This window comes from Fistularia commersonii, chromosome 4 (genome assembly GCF_037954325.1).
Source record: "Fistularia commersonii isolate RoL2024-O1a breed Wild chromosome 4, RoL_Fcom_v1.0, whole genome shotgun sequence".
NCBI lineage: Eukaryota > Metazoa > Chordata > Actinopteri > Syngnathiformes > Fistulariidae > Fistularia > Fistularia commersonii.
In genome coordinates, this window is record NC_141287.1 from 2,256,366 (window position 1) to 2,271,637 (window position 15,272).

The following is a 15,272-nucleotide window of genomic DNA, read 5'->3' on the forward strand; positions in this document are numbered from 1 at the left end:
AGTAAATATTTTATAATTTACATTTTGTTGAGTCGTGTGTTTTTCAGGGAGTCTATGTTGCTTGACTTTAAAGTTGCTTAGTATAAAAAAGTTAAAAGCTCAAATTAGTCAAAAGTTCACTGTAGAGCGAAAAATAAAGGCTATTATAATATAATAGTATAATACATTTTTTAATTAATTATTAATTCATTTTGTGAATAATGTTACATTATTGTTGGTGATATGTCGATTAAAGCAACAAAAAAATCTGAAGAGCCGATTGGGAGCCGAAAGAGGCGGCTCTTTTTAGTGAGCCGAGTCTTATCTGATCCTTCAGACTTTATTTCAACTTTATTTCAGCTGTTGAAAAATAACATTTATGTAGTGTTTAATAATAATAAGAATAATAATAATAATAATAATAATAATAATAATAATAATAATAATAATAATAATAATAATGATACAAGTGGTTTATATTTAGATAGAGGAAGAAATGTGGAATTTCTGGTTCTGGTCATTTATTTATTTTCCACGTGAGTTTTATCTTATTATTATCATTTATTTAATGGCGAGAGAGGATGTTACCAGAGCCTTGATGTTATACTCATGTTGTTGGCGCAATGTTTCAAGGAAGCTGCTAATAAAGTTGCATACGAGAACACAGTGGCTTCACGTTTATTATTATATTATAACAATCTACCCACCCCGGTTTGCGGTAAAATTGTCAAGCGTTGCCCTTTAACCTTTGTCTTGGATGAAATTCGATCTTGACAGTTTTTAGCAGTAAGTCCAGAAGGTGGGAGCAAAGTGAAGGAAGGTGGAAAAGCTGACGGCGAAACCCGGCGAAGAAGAGTTTATACTGCACAAGCTGGTGGCGCTATTGTGGCACTCCATTATCCGCACATTACAAACCAAAGTCAAAAACGAAGAAGAGCAAAAAAACAAAAACAAAATTGGAATCGGTTCTGAGGTGTGAGGCGACCTATATCGGCTGGATTTCAACGGTTTCCAGAGACGTCCTGTGCCGCAGCTCTCCGGGCTAGCCTTCGGGTTAGCCTTCGGGTTAGCCTTCGGGTTAGCCTTCGGAGGCTAAGGCGCCTGGCAGTGAGTGTCTACTATAATTTTTACAGCAACATGACTTAAACGTGATTAAATAGACGTCGGGGTTTGTCGGGGATTCGCAGCCTCTGGCAACATATGTTTTATCCGATAGGCATTTTTTGGAGGGGGGGCGGGGGGTTCCTGAACCCAGGACAACACCCTCCATGTCGTGTTTTAAGAACGTCGAAACTGAACTGATATTTGAAGCATTTTCCATGGTCATTTCTTATTTGTCCTGTAGTTATAGTGCTGTGTTAAAGACAAGTGGGGTTTAATTTAATTTTTAAAGCTGACCATTAGTGTTTTTTGTAGCTCGAACTACGTCAACATTCAGGTCTCGCATCCAAACGCGTGTTCGTGCAACGGATGCGGCTGTAAACAAAGCCGTGTGTTTGTTGTACCAGATGCCTTTAACAACAAGTGACCACTGCAAAGGAACGTTCACATTTTATCAGCTGTAATTTTGCAAATATTTAAAAGAATATACAAATTTGTTTCAATTGAATGAATATCCATGATTGTCTTCTTTTTTCCCTTTCGGCTTTTCCCTTCTGGGGTCGCTACAGCCAATCAACCTTCTCCATCTAGCACTAGTCTCTGTATCCTCACACCAACTAACTTCAGATTCTCTCTCACTATATCTATAAATCTTCTTTGATTCTAAAATAGATCATTTATTTTGCAATTCATTTGGTATTGGTTAACATGTGTAGAGGTAAAAGAGGTCAGCTATCATGGATGTCTGAAATAATATCCTCAGCTACCTGAATGTACAGTGTAATTAATTTTGTTTTATATGGTTGGCTCTGTTGCAGAAAACAAACCAAATCTGTGGTTTAATTGTGAAGATGGATGTCAGTATCGCCGTGTCACTAATCCGAGGCCAAATGGGTGCGGTGGTGGAGCAGGCGGTGAACGGAGCAGTCGAGACGGTGCTGGCCGAGATGCTCAAAGTGGTCGGGGTCAAATTCGAGGAGCTGAAGGCCCAAGTTGCTTTAATGAAAAGGGATGTTGTTGCACTGCAGAGGGAGAAGGCCCTGAAGGAGAAGGAGAATGATAACATTCGAGCCAAGCTGCGATACACTGAGCTTAAACTGAAATACTACAGGCAGGGGGTGGAGGAGGAGCTGCAGCAGAGAGCTTCTGCCTCCACTCTGGTCCGCATCCACCAGTCCACCTTCCCCCCTGTAGAAGGCATCTCCTGCACTGAGGCATCATCCTCATCAAGCTTGACTCAGACAGGGGCAGCTGAAGGACCACTTGCAAGAAGCCATCAAGGTACGGAGTGCAGAAATGAGAGGTACACGTTGCTTTTTTTGTTCAGAAGGATTCAACACATCCGTTTTTATCCTTCCAGAGTGCAACCCCCTGCTGAGTGTTTGCAAAGTGCAAGGCAAGTCGGATGTGCATGTTGCTAGTTCAAATGAATCTGACCTGTTGCTGTCCGTGAGCACAGTGACAGAATCTCTGGACAGCAGCACAGGTAAAGCTGAAAGGGATCACTAATGGCTGAAGAGGAAGTCGATCTTTGGTGAGTGAGGCGGAATCTCCACGGCCTGATCTTAGTTTTGTGCGTGTGTGTGTTTTCTCAGGTTTATTGTGTCCGACACAACAAGATGTTTCCCTGAGTAAGGATGAGGAGCAGGACGTGGACTGTGTGTGGACGGTCACAGTGCAACCACGCACAGAGGGAATAGACACTACTGCGATCCCTCCCCCTGTCCAGAGCCTGACTCTGGAGGAGCAGCCCACCACAGCTTCCTGTTTGTCCCCAAGTGGTAGGAGTCAAGCTGACCGCTCCACTTTGCCTGTCTCAGTTTTACAGGTGACAAAACACACTCACACACATGCACACAATAATACTTTTGTTTGGGCAAAGGAGCAGGGAGAGTGACTGATAAACATTCCACAATTAATTAGAAAAACAACAGAGACATTCCATTTTTCGGTCATGTGTGTTTGCGTTATACTCAAATTGTACTTATATTCATTTTTCAGTTATAGAGACTCTATCTCCTTTTGTAATGTAGGTCAAAAAAGAGGCGCAACAGCACGAGGAAGAGGAACATATTATCTGTATCAAAGAGGAACCAGATGAGGAGCAAGAGGTCATGGCCAGTTTGCTGCTGGACACACAGATGAAGCACAGTCATGTGCCAGAGTCAGAGGTAAGGGCAGGTTCCATCCTAAATCTCCAGGAGAAGAAATCAAATGTTGCAAAACCATGAAGAAAGTGATTAATTTAGTACCAGGTTATTTGATTATGTGCGTATGTGCGTGTGTGTGTTTGTATCTGTATGTATGTATATATTCAGTATACAGTGATCCCTCGCTATAACGCGGTTTACTTTTCACGGTTTCGCTACTTCACGGATTAGCATTGTGCGTTGTGTTCTGCATTCTAATTGGCTAAAAAGTCACTCCGCTTCTTCTCTACTCGTGCATCAATGACGTTGCAGTTTAATATGCACACGTACGTAAAACAGCTTGCCAAATTTACATGACGTACGTGCAAATTCTCTTGCAATTTCGAGTTTCTCTAAAACCCATGACGTTGACAAAACGCTCTGGACCGACAAAAGCACCTTGCAGGGCCCAAAAGGCAGCGGAAGATGCTATCTATCGCAGATAAAGCTAAACTTCTGGACACGCTAAGGGAAGGTAAAAGCTATGGGGCTGTAGGTCGGCATTACGGAATTAATGAATCTTCCCTTCGTTCTGTAAAGAAGGAAGAAAAAAACATTAGGACGACAGCGGCAAGAAGTTTTGATGAGGATGCAAAAAGGGTTGCAACTGTCCGCAACAAGACCATAGTAAGGATGGAGTTTGCATTAGCTCTGTGGATTAATGACCGCAGGAAAAAAAAACATTACGTTGGATACAAACGTTATCTGCACAAAAGCGAGAATACTGTATCAAAACTGTAAAATGGTTTGTACTTTCTTTTCAATGTATAATAGAGTATTTAATTGTATGATAATTGTAAAAAAAATATAAAGGTTTCTACTTCACGGATTTTGCCTTTCATGGGTTCTTTTTGGAACGTAACCCCTGCGAAAAACAAGGGTATACTGTATACACAAGGCACACAATCTTGAATTGGTGTAATACACATACATAATTAGAAGTAACCGTTGAAAATGGCAGGGGCTGATCATGATTTTTGCAAGGATTGATTTGTTTGTGCAGTTAAAAAAAAGAGAGAAAAAAAATCTTAAAACATATTTTCTCGCTTGCCCATAGATTTGCTATAACTTAATATTCTCAACACATGGAGGTGTGATGATACAACTCAGTTAAACAACCTCATTTAACTTTGCTAAATTCGATGCTCTGCATGTTAGATGTAAATTATCTTTTTTTGTTTTCATGTCACTTTTTTTTCCCAGGCTCAGATATCAGCAGGGGATTGGGCTGAACTTCATGCCAGCCAGAGACATTGCACCACTGGCTTCAGCTCACCTGGACAAGGCTCCTGTGAGTAGTGTTTGTGAAATAGAAAAGGTAAAAGTCACAAGACCAGTGCTTGAACTTGATTTTAAACTGATCAATATAAATGGTGTGTGCACTCAGACACTATACCCCAGTCAGAGCCCCCCTTACCCTCAGTCGCCGCCATGCCACCTGGAGTGCCGCCTCGTCAGGTGATGCATCTGTGGACAAAAGACCTCAGCCTGTATGAAGAGTACAAACTGCGCAGAAACGAGCTCCGTCGACGAAGCCTCAACAGACGCAGAGAGCTGGAGAAAACCTTGCCGCAGCCTCTGCTAGCAGATTTGGTAAGCCGCAAATATTCTTTGCCACTACTGATTTTCATATTTCATGATGTCAGAATGTTATCAAAAGTCTTGCTATGATTGCGGGTTTCGAAGGTGCGAGAGCGTCGAGAGAAGACCAGGCTTAGGGTGGCCAGATGGAGGGCAAAGCGGAAACTTCAGGCTTGTTTGAACCAGGTGAGTTCGAGATGTTTTGTTACAGTCAGACCCATCTTACAATATTGAATCAATATCGAATCTAGCAAATGATTTGGCCTTTTTGATGTACACCGTATTTTCCGGACTACACGTCGCACCAGCCATTAAAATGCGTAATAAAGAAGGAAAAAAACATATATAAGTCGCACTGGAGTATAAGTTGCATTTTTTGGGGGGGGCTTTATTTAATAAAATCCAACACCAAGAATAGACATTTCATCTTGAAAGACAATTTAAAATGAAAATAGAATAGAGAACAACAGGCTGAATAAGTATAGCCTATATGACGCATAAACAACGAACTGAGAACGTGCCTGGTAGGCTATGCTAATGTAACATATTACAGTAAGAGTCATTCGACTAACGATAGCATGCTACATGCTACAACCAAACAATCTATGTCACTCTTAATCACTGAATCCAACGAAATCTTCTTCTTCGGTGTCACTTCTGAACAACTGCGCCAACTCCAAAGGTAGACAGTGCGCCGCTTCCTCTTCTACCGGTACGTCGCTTACGTCGGAGTCATCGTCACTTGCAGTTCCAATTATTCCAGCCTTTCTGGATCCCGACAGGATGGCGTCCTTGCTCTGGTAGAGAGGCGATTGCGTCGCATGAAGCGGTAACACCAGGAAGCTCCTCCCGTAAACTCATTTCTATTCATCTCCTTGGCAACTACCTGGGTTGAAGATGCAACTGTCCTGTTGACAAGCCTCTCCCGGCAGCACGTTGTTCAAGCACCAAGTGTGAACTCGTTCCTCTTGCCGAGGCCAGCTAGCTTTTAGCCCGCGATTAGCTTTTTTAGTTTTCTACATTTCAGTAAGAGTAACCTCCGCTTTTCGCCAGTCCCTTACAAGTTTCACACTAACTTCAAACTTTCTCTCTGCTGCTCGATTGCCATTTTCGGCTGCATATTTCATTACTTCCGGCTTGTAACCTGCAGAATATGATTTTCTTTTCGGTGCCATTTTCATTCAGCCCTTCTCAGTTGTTTTTATGAGTTACCAAGAATGTTGAAATGATCAATTTTCATAGTTACAGAAGTCGCTGGTAGCTTCTTTTTTCACAACGCACTTCTGCCATGACCCCCCCCCTGCTGAATTTTGATTGGTTGGCGTGTGTGTGTGTGACGATCGCTGTCATATTAAAGACACACACACATCAGAGCAAGAGAGCTTAACTATTTCACACATAAGTCGCTCCAGAGTATAAGTCGCATCCCCGGCCAAACTATGAAAAAAAACGCGACTTACAGTCCGGAAAATACGGTACATGTAAAATCTCTTGCTAGAAGTGAAATGAAATCTTTTACCTTATTAATGAAGATGGGAATCGAAATAGTTACATTCAGTTTGGTTACAAATCGCAATCAGCTGCCTCTAGGCTTGTCTCACCCATGCCTGTTTGTGTCTCCGAGTTTGCACATTGTAAAACATTGTCCCAAAACTTTTGGTCATCTGCTACTTACAACAAGATGAGATCAATTTCAATTATTCTGAGAAAAAAAAAAATCTTAAGGTGCATCCTGAAAAGATTAGAATGTCATGAAAAAGTTAAATGTTTTGCCACTGTTTCAGATGGTTAAACCCATGTATTGTCGATTCATTACACATACAGAGAAATTTTTCATCAAGTGTTGATAATTATTGCTTACAGATATTGAAACACAAAATTCAGTGTGTCAAAAAGTGTGTCATTTGTGTTAATTCCTTTTTTTAACTGTTAGTTCTAAGTTGGAAGATTATTGTGATCTTGAATTATTAAATAAAATTATATTTATTATTTTTCGCCGCTCAAAATAACGTCACACTCGCGGAAGCCGGTATACCCGCCAGCCGGTAAAGTCCCGATTTGCAGATGCTGTGCGCAGAAGTCCCATAAACCAGCTAAAATAAATATTTATGAAGATATTTTGCAAATATTTATTTTTTATTGTTTACTGACACGGTGATTTTTTTTTTTTCCCGATTTATTTTTAAAATTCAGGTCAAGGCTGCGCTAAACGCTCTGAAAGCCCAAAGCTCAAAATGAGTTCATTACATAAATAACATTTAATTTTCTCCGTAATACTTTGTGAATTTCAGAAGCAACACACAATACACTTATTTATACAAAGTGTTAAGGTAATAAAAAGCAATATATACAGTGGTACCTTTATATTAGACGTCAAAAAGTAATTGCGGCTCCCAGTATTTTTTTTTTTTTTCGAGAAAACCGGGTCCAAATGGCTCTTTGGGTGTTACGGGTTGCCGACCCCTGGTCTAGACAAATGTCGCATTCTTCCTGTTAAGCCAGTCTTGAATCAGCCAGCGTGCCTGGGTTTGTAAAAAAAAGAACTGGGTTGTTGCTCAGTGGTCCAAAGTATTCTTTTCATATGAAAGTAAATTTTGCATGTCATTTGGAAATCAAGGTCCCAGAGTCTGAAGAAAGAGCGCTTGAAGTCCAGTGTGAGGTTTCCACAGTCAGTGATGATTTGCGCTGCCATGTCATGTGCTGCTGTTGGTCCACTGGGTTTTCCTGAAATCTGCAGCCATCTACCAGGACATTTTTAGATCTCTTCATGCTTCCTTCTGCTGACAAGCTTTATGGTGGTGCTATTTTTATTCTCTAGCAGGACTTGGCACCTGATCATACTGCCAAAGATACAAAAGCTTGTTCAAGGACCGTGGTGTGACTATGCTTGATTGACAAGCAAACTTGCCTGACCTCAAGCCCGTAGAGAAATCACAGGGTAACATCTAGAGCAGGGGTCGGCAACCCGTGGCTGCGAGTGGCTTGGGAACACATTTAAGTATAAGTACACTGCTCAAAAAAATAAAGGGAACACTTAAAAAACACATCCTAGATCTAAATGAATGAAATATTCTTATGAAATACTTTGCTCTTTACACAGTTGAATGTGCTGACAACAAAATCACACAAAAATGATCAATGGAAATCAATTGTATCAACCCATGGAGGTCTGGATGAGGAATCACACTCAAAATTAAAGTGTAAAAACAAACTCCAGGCTGATCCAACTTTGATGTAATGTCCTTAAAACAAGTCAAAATGAATCTGTGTTGCTTCCTGAGTGGACACTATGATGTCACAGAAGTGTGATTGACTTGGAGTTACATTGTGTTGTTCAAGTGTTCCCTTTATTTTTTTTGAGCAGTAGATTTAATTGAAGTGTATTTTATTGGTGTTACTTTCTTTTTTTCAATGTTAGTTCTAAATCGGAAGATTGTTGTGATCTTGAAATATTAAAATAAAATAAAACCGTATTTTCCGCACTATAAGGCGCACCGGAAAGCCTTTAATTTTCTCAAAAACCAACAGTGGGCCTTATAATCCGATGCACCGTATATATGGATCAATATTCGTTAATTATTGCTACCATATCAGGGGGTATTGCCGAAGTAATAGCGGTAAAAACGGTATAGGGGAATTCCAGTCTCACACCACTTGTGTGTGTGTGTGTGTGTGTGTGTGTGTGTGTGTGTGTGTGTGTGTGTGTGTGTGTGTGTGTGTGTGTGTGTATGAAGATCCCAAAATGGCACCTTTCAAAAGACACGCTAATGACACAGAGTTCAAGGCGATCAGTCACACAGTATAACATGGGAATAAAGCAGCAGCGAGAGAATTCGACATTAATAAATCAATGGTACGGAAGTGGAAGAAGCAACAAGATGACCACTAACTTGTTTTGGGAGTGAACGGAGTTGTCGGAACGTTGGTTTGTATTCTGTTAATGAAGTTTGATCGACTGACTTATCTGACTGTTTTGTTGACATTTCCTTTTAGCACAGCTTTATTTAGTGGATGCATAACGCAACCCCAGCCAATACAGTAGTTTCTATTCTGTGCGCCTTATAATGCGGTGCACCCTATATATGAAAACAGTTTTAAAATAGGCCGTTCATTGAAGGTGCGCCTTGTAATCCGATGTGCCTTATAGTGCGGAAAATACAGTATATCCTTTTTTTTTTTTTTTGACGCCTAAAACGTCACACTCATGGAAGCCGATATACCCGCAAAGACTTTCAACCGGCAAAATATGGAGAAATTTAAGAAAAGAAAAATATCTGAAGAAAATAGAGCATTTGAGGCTCCGCTACACGCTCTGCAAGCCGAAAGGTGATATCAGGATTTGTTTGCTACATGGATCATTTAAGTTCAGCTTTTTAATTCATTTGAAAGAGACATTAAACTCACTTTTTTGTTATTATTCTTTTAAAAAAAATGCATTTATTAAATAAAAAGAAAAACATTTTTTAAAGAAACTTTCTTTTTAACCTTCGGGGTTCCCCCGCAGCTGTTCACCTTGCTGCTTTGACTACCCTTAAGGATGGGCCACCCATTATTATTTTTTCAGTATTTCAAAATGTGTTCATTACATAAATGAAATAAAATTTTCTCTGTAGCACTTCATGGATTTCATAAGCAACACACTAAGTTGTTTATACAAAGTATAAAGGCAAGAAAAATCAATATATACAGTAGTACCTTTATTTTAGACATCAAAAAGTAATTGTGGCTCCCAGTGTTTTCTTTTCCGTGGAAAACGTGTCCAAATGGCTCTTTGGGTGTTAAAGGTCGCTGACTCCTGACCCCAGATTCAGCAATGCAGATGACCTGATGGCTGCTATCAAAGTTATCTGAGCTTCCATCACATCTGAGCTGTGCCACAAGCTGATCCCCTCCATTCCTCGCTGCACTGATGCAGTAATTTATGCAAAAGGAGACCGACCAAGTATTGAGTGCAAAGATATGAACATACTTTTCAGAACCCTGACATTTCTGTTTAGAAAATCCTGATCTTCTTAATATTCGGAGACACTGAAGTTGGTTTTCAATATCTCTAAGCCGTAACTTTCAAATTTTCAAGAAATAAAGGATTGAAATCTTAGCCCTATGTGGAACAAATCAATATGATATGTAAACATGTCACTTTCTGACATGAGTCACAAAAAATATTGAACTTTTCCATGATATTCAAATTTTCTGAGATGCTTTGTTTATTGACCTGCTTTATTCCAAACTAATTCAATCAGGGATGTGTGTGTGAAAATTGCCAAAGAATCCGAATAACTTTCAGAAAACTGGCACAGTTAAAAACCTTACCTTGCCTTTTTCCCACTGCCATAAACTAAGACAAGTGTCTCGCTAAGCTCACAAAAATTCATCCCCAGGCTCAAGACGGAGCTGCAGATCACTGTCAAACTACTTTCCTCATCAGCAGGCAGCAGCAGCAGCAGCTCCGAATGCCTTGTGGTAAGATGAGACAGTGTGTGCACTGCTTGTCAATCATTCAGCCTCTCATTCTATTTCAGTATAATTCCGCTCTCTGAGATCTTAATTTTTCCCTTTCACAGTAATACACAATATGAAATGTTTAGTAATTTCAAATTTCCAGTGGCACCATACTAACGCACACATTTTTAATTCAAACACTTCGGATAGCATGAGTTAAGTCATATTGCATCGGAACTGACTTCATTTCCAAAGAAAAGTTCGGCTTCTTAGAAGTCAGAGCTATTTGGGAGACAGGATGTTGTGGTTTGAATGAATTCAATACGTGCTTCATGTCTTCAGTTTGTCACTCTCTTCTATTTAACCACACAACGGCCTATTTTTTTTTCAGCTTCCACCTCCAGCAGCCACAGCAACACTACGGCAGGAGCAAACATCTCTGCGGCTCCCCCCTTCATCACCCCCTCTCCCCCACCTCTGCTCATGAGGGGCCCCGGTATGGCTTCTTCTCAGCACCCTGTGACTTCCTTGTCCCCTTCCTGCTCCTTCCCCCAAGGGAGCACGACATAGCAGAGTATCTCTCTGAGAGACACTGATATTCTCAAGTGATGTTTCAGGACCTGAGCTTAGAAATGAAGCAAATCCTGTTGAAGCAGATTGGATTTCAAGGACATGTTTCACATGATGAGAAACCCGGGGTGTAGATGTGTCGATAATGCAGTTATTCAAGTAAACCCCTGCAGTCTGACCATGCTGTATTAGTTATACAAATGTCACTTTGTATAAATCCTTGTGTCAAATGAGAAAATATTAATCCGGCTTTGTTCACAAGGTGTGAACTTTGCCGTGTAAAAGTAGTTGAATCATAGGAAGCTGTTTTCGCATGGAATTTGAAATGGAGTTTGAGCAGGTTGTCTTGATTAGTCTCCTCCCTGACTTGTTAGCTTGTCCACATTTGACACCAAACACCAGCTCAAACACATCCTCTGCCAACATATGTTACGCTTTTTATGTGGGTCCTGGATCTGCTCACACCGTTTACTGGATACGCCAGTCGCCTGTCGGGGTTTCAGTTCAGTTCAAAATGTGTTTTTATTGCAGCTAGTCACAGCGAATGTTATCTCAAGGTTTTCATAGGATTGCATCGGGTTAGCCACCACTAGCTAATTCAAGTGAAAGGAGGTCACATTGAGATACAGTGCAGCAGAAAAGTATTTAGTCAGCCATCAATTGTGCAAGTTCTCCCTCTTATAAAGACAGGAGAGGCCTGTAATATGGGTACATAGGTACACTTCAACTGGGAAAGACAGAATGGGAAAAAAAAAATCCAGAAAATCGTATGTCTGATTTTTATTGAATTTATTTGCAAATTATGGTGGAAAATAAGTATGTGGTCAATAACAAAGTTCAAAGTATTGTTGGCATTGACAGAGGTCAAACATTTTTCACACATCAAGTGTTCATATACAAGGTTTTACACACTGTAGCTGGTATTTTGGCCCATTCCTCCATGCAGGTGTCCTCTAGTGCAGTGGTCTTCAGCCTTTTTACCACCACAGACCTGTCAACGGTTGATAATTTCACTGTGGCCGGGGGGGGGCTCAGAGCACTCTGACTCATGTTTAAATATCCCTTCAAAATAAGATTCAGATATGCCATAAATACATTTATAAGAAAATTTTATTTTCATGAACATTTCGGAATATGGAGTCACTGTCAAAAAACCTTAATAGTGCATTCGCATTTGCCGATGTGGGACACGTCTGGCACTGCAGGATTTGAGTCCCTTGTCGTGTTGTGTGTTACTGAAGATAGACATTGTCACTTTGGTCCCAGCTCTCTGCAGGTCATACAGGTGATTTTTTTGCTCACTGTTCTTGTGATCATTTTGACCACATGGGGTGAATTTCTTGCATGGATCCCCAGATCAAGGGAGATTATCAGTGGCCTTGTATTTCTACCAGTTTCTAGCATTTGCTCTGACAGTTGCTTTCTTCACATCGAGCGGCTTACCTATTGCAGAATCAGTTTTCCAGGCCTGATGCAGGTCTACAACTTTGTTTCTGGTGTCCTTTGACAGCTCTTTGATCTTGGCCATAGTGGAGTTTGGAGTGTGACTGAGATTTTGGATAGGTGTCTTTTATACACTGTTTGAACTCTCCAGTTCAAACAGGTGCCATTGATACAGATAACGTTATGGAGGACGGAGGAGCCTCTTAAAGAAGAAGTTTCAGGTCTGTGACAGACAGAAATCCTGCTTGTTTGTAGGTGACAAAATACTTATTGTACTGAGGAATTTACCAATTAATTCATTCAATATCCTACATTGCGATTTCCTGGATTTTTTCCCCCTTATTCTGTCTGTCATAGTTGAAGTGCACCTATGATGAAAATTAAAGGCCTCTCATATTTTGAGTGTGAGAACTTGCACAATTAGTGGCTGACTAAATATTTTTTGCCCCGCTATATGTTTCCTCAGAGAAATAGCAACCAGGTGACAATGGGATACATGTGATTATGACTTCCTATCTAAATTGAATAAACATCATCAAAAAGCTGACCTAAAGTGGCTCTGTAAACTTATCTGCAAAACAATCTGGCCTGATAATAAACACTCGAATTACTGTCACACAGAGACTAGACCTAAAATACACCGGGTGGTGCAACCCGGACGCATCTTCGGTGACTTTCCCGAGATCACCGGGTGTTTCGGGTCTTCGTCACGCACCCTCACCCAGGTGACCCAGCCAGGGTTGACCAGTCCCCGGTTAGCGCACTACGCCGCACCTCCCCCCCAGCCACCGTGAAGCACCCTCAGCTGCTTCTAAGATGTTCTCGGTGGCTCTTCGCCTCTGCAGTCCGCAAATTCCAAGGAGTCCCAAGGGGACGTTGTAAGGATCTGCCTGCGAAGCCCCTGCAGCCCACCTCAGTAGGCTTGCAGCGGGCATTCCAACCGTTCCTCCAACACTCAGCCACAAGCTCTACGTATTTTGTTCTTTCCTTCTCCTGGGCTTCCTCCATTCTGTCCTCCCAGGGAACTGTTAACCCGAGGAGCACCACCTGCCTGCTGGAAGTCGACCTCGACACTATATCTGGACGGAGTGTCGTCTGGGTAACGGAGCCGCCTCTCCAGATCAACCAAGAGTTGCCAGTTCCTTGCTGTTGAAAGCAGGCCGCCCTGTGTCTTCTTGGAGGGTTGAGGTTTCGCCGCTGCTCGGACAAAGGCAATGGCTCTCTTGGTTGGCTGTTGTCCCTTGCCGATGTTGAAGCAAATGGTGTTCTGCACCAGCAGGATGCTCGACTAAATATACTGCTCGAAAAAAAATAAAGGGAACGCTTGACCAACACAATGTAACTCCAAGTCAATCCCACTTGTGTGAAATCATAGTGTCCACTCAGGAAGCAACACAGATTCATTTTGACTTGTTTTAAGGACATTACATCAAAGTTGGATCAGCCTGGAGTTTGTTTTTACACTTTAATTTTGAGTGTGATTCCTAATCCAGACCTCCATGGGTTGATACAATTGATTTCCATTGATCATTTTTGGGTGATTTTGTTGTCAGCACATTCAACTGTGTAAAGAGCAAAGTATTTCAGAAGAATATTTCATTCATTTAGATTTAGGATGTGTTTTTTTTAAGTGTTCCCTTTATTTTTTCGAGCAGTGTATATTGACGTAGGGAAATTCTGAAGAGGCGGTCAATGAAAATAGAACCGAGACGTTTTCTGATGAAGATTTTTGTGGATAATTAAGTTTTTATTTGGCCAGCTAAAGGCATTTAGCTGGATATTTCAAAAAAACAAATAAAAATCAGAATCCTGAAATCATGGGTTATCTTAACAAAGGTACAACTAACGAACCTTTGAGGTTACTCATCATTTGGCCTTTTTTCTTAGAAAACATTTCCTTTATCTCAATGTGTCATCCATTAATGATCTTCTGGGAAATGGCGCCTGGCAATGTGTAGAACAGCAGGATCAGGAACACCGTCAGAATGAGGAGGACCAGTGCAATGATGATGTACTTCTTGTAGTTTCTCCATATAAGGTGGAAGAAGCACTTGAATGGGTTGACAAACCACGAAAAAGAAGTGTCCGGACGACTGCAGGGGAACAGAGCAGGAGGTTTAGCAGCTTTTTATGATTTAATGGCTTGATTTAGAGAAAACGCTCTTCTCATTTCAATCAAAACTATAAAATTTACATGGGGTCCTGATATTCTTATCTTAAAAAAAAAATTATAGTAAAATTTTATATTTAGGTTGTAGCAATAAAAGCAACAATGGTGTCTAAAAAAATCAGTTTATCCTATAGATAAAATGCATCAGCTTGTATCATTTAAACGTGTTGTTTTTACACTTATTATCCCCCAATGAGGACATCCATGTCTACTACAAAAAACAACTGAAAGACATTTATAGTCTTATTGTTATTGTATTTCTACTGATACTGTATAAACAGGAGACCTCAAAACTGCACAATAAATGACTTAGGTCCTGTGTGATGTTAAAAGATTCCCTTTAAGGGAATCTTTTAATTTTTAATTTTAATTTTTTTTTAATTAAATTTAAAATTAAAATTTTAATTTTTAATTTTTAATCTCCTACAATATTTGTAGGAGAAACATCCTGTGCATGTGTGACCAATGAAATATGACAATGGCTACTAGATAATATGTAGTCACTCAACATTGTGTCCATTTTAAAATCCACAGATGTTTTTCCTGTCCATTCTGTATTGTTTATCAATGATAAAGTGTTTTGCGGAAATAATTCATAACGTGTAGCTCAGTGGTCGAGCGCATGCTTTGCATGTATATGATCCAGGTTCAATCCCTGGCATCTTCACTGTAAGTTGCTTTGGATAAAAGTGTCTGCCAAATGACTGAATTCATAAAATTTGCCCTTTCTTCCAATGACAAAACATTAAATGGATTTATATGAATTAATGTTTATTATAAATGATAATAAAGATTAT

At 40.4% G+C, this 15,272-nt stretch overlaps 2 protein-coding genes across 5 annotated transcripts in view; one reads left to right on the forward strand and one right to left on the reverse strand.

The window, feature by feature from the left end:
• The first annotated feature begins 818 nt into the window (after window positions 1-818).
• Window positions 819-12,850, forward strand: LOC147234379 (uncharacterized). 4 transcript variants are annotated; one of them, XM_086144689.1, is made up of 10 exons: window positions 819-1,086; window positions 1,899-2,361; window positions 2,441-2,566; window positions 2,676-2,908; window positions 3,114-3,251; window positions 4,473-4,560; window positions 4,657-4,862; window positions 4,956-5,036; window positions 10,232-10,313; window positions 10,684-12,850. In XM_086144689.1, the coding sequence occupies exons 2-10, from the start codon at window positions 1,932-1,934 to the stop codon at window positions 10,860-10,862; spliced, it is 1,563 nt and encodes a 520-aa protein (XP_086000815.1). In that variant the 5' UTR covers window positions 819-1,086; window positions 1,899-1,931; the 3' UTR covers window positions 10,863-12,850. The 4 variants fall into 4 exon arrangements, with proteins under 4 accessions (XP_086000815.1, XP_086000818.1, XP_086000819.1 ...); XM_086144692.1 differs by having other exon boundaries at window positions 828-1,086; window positions 2,441-2,476; XM_086144691.1 differs by having other exon boundaries at window positions 841-1,127.
• A 1,330-nt stretch (window positions 12,851-14,180) lies between these two features.
• Window positions 14,181-15,272, reverse strand: part of fer1l6 (fer-1 like family member 6) — a 38,581-nt gene continuing 37,489 nt past the window's right edge. Inside the window, exon 46 of the mRNA XM_086144688.1 lies at window positions 14,181-14,398. Within this exon, the coding sequence (XP_086000814.1) occupies window positions 14,218-14,398 (181 nt within the window). The 3' untranslated portion in view covers window positions 14,181-14,217. The remainder of the gene's footprint in view (window positions 14,399-15,272) is intronic.

Bases quoted from the DNA above. Each gene is read 5' to 3' on its own strand.
- LOC147234379 (XM_086144689.1), top strand. From the start codon at position 1,932: ATGGATGTCAGTATCGCCGTGTCACTAATCCGAGGCCAAATGGGTGCG. The intron at 2,567-2,675 runs GTAAAGCTGAAA...GTGTTTTCTCAG, and splicing joins ATCTCTGGACAGCAGCACAG to GTTTATTGTGTCCGACACAA. The intron at 4,863-4,955 runs GTAAGCCGCAAA...CGGGTTTCGAAG, and splicing joins AGCCTCTGCTAGCAGATTTG to GTGCGAGAGCGTCGAGAGAA.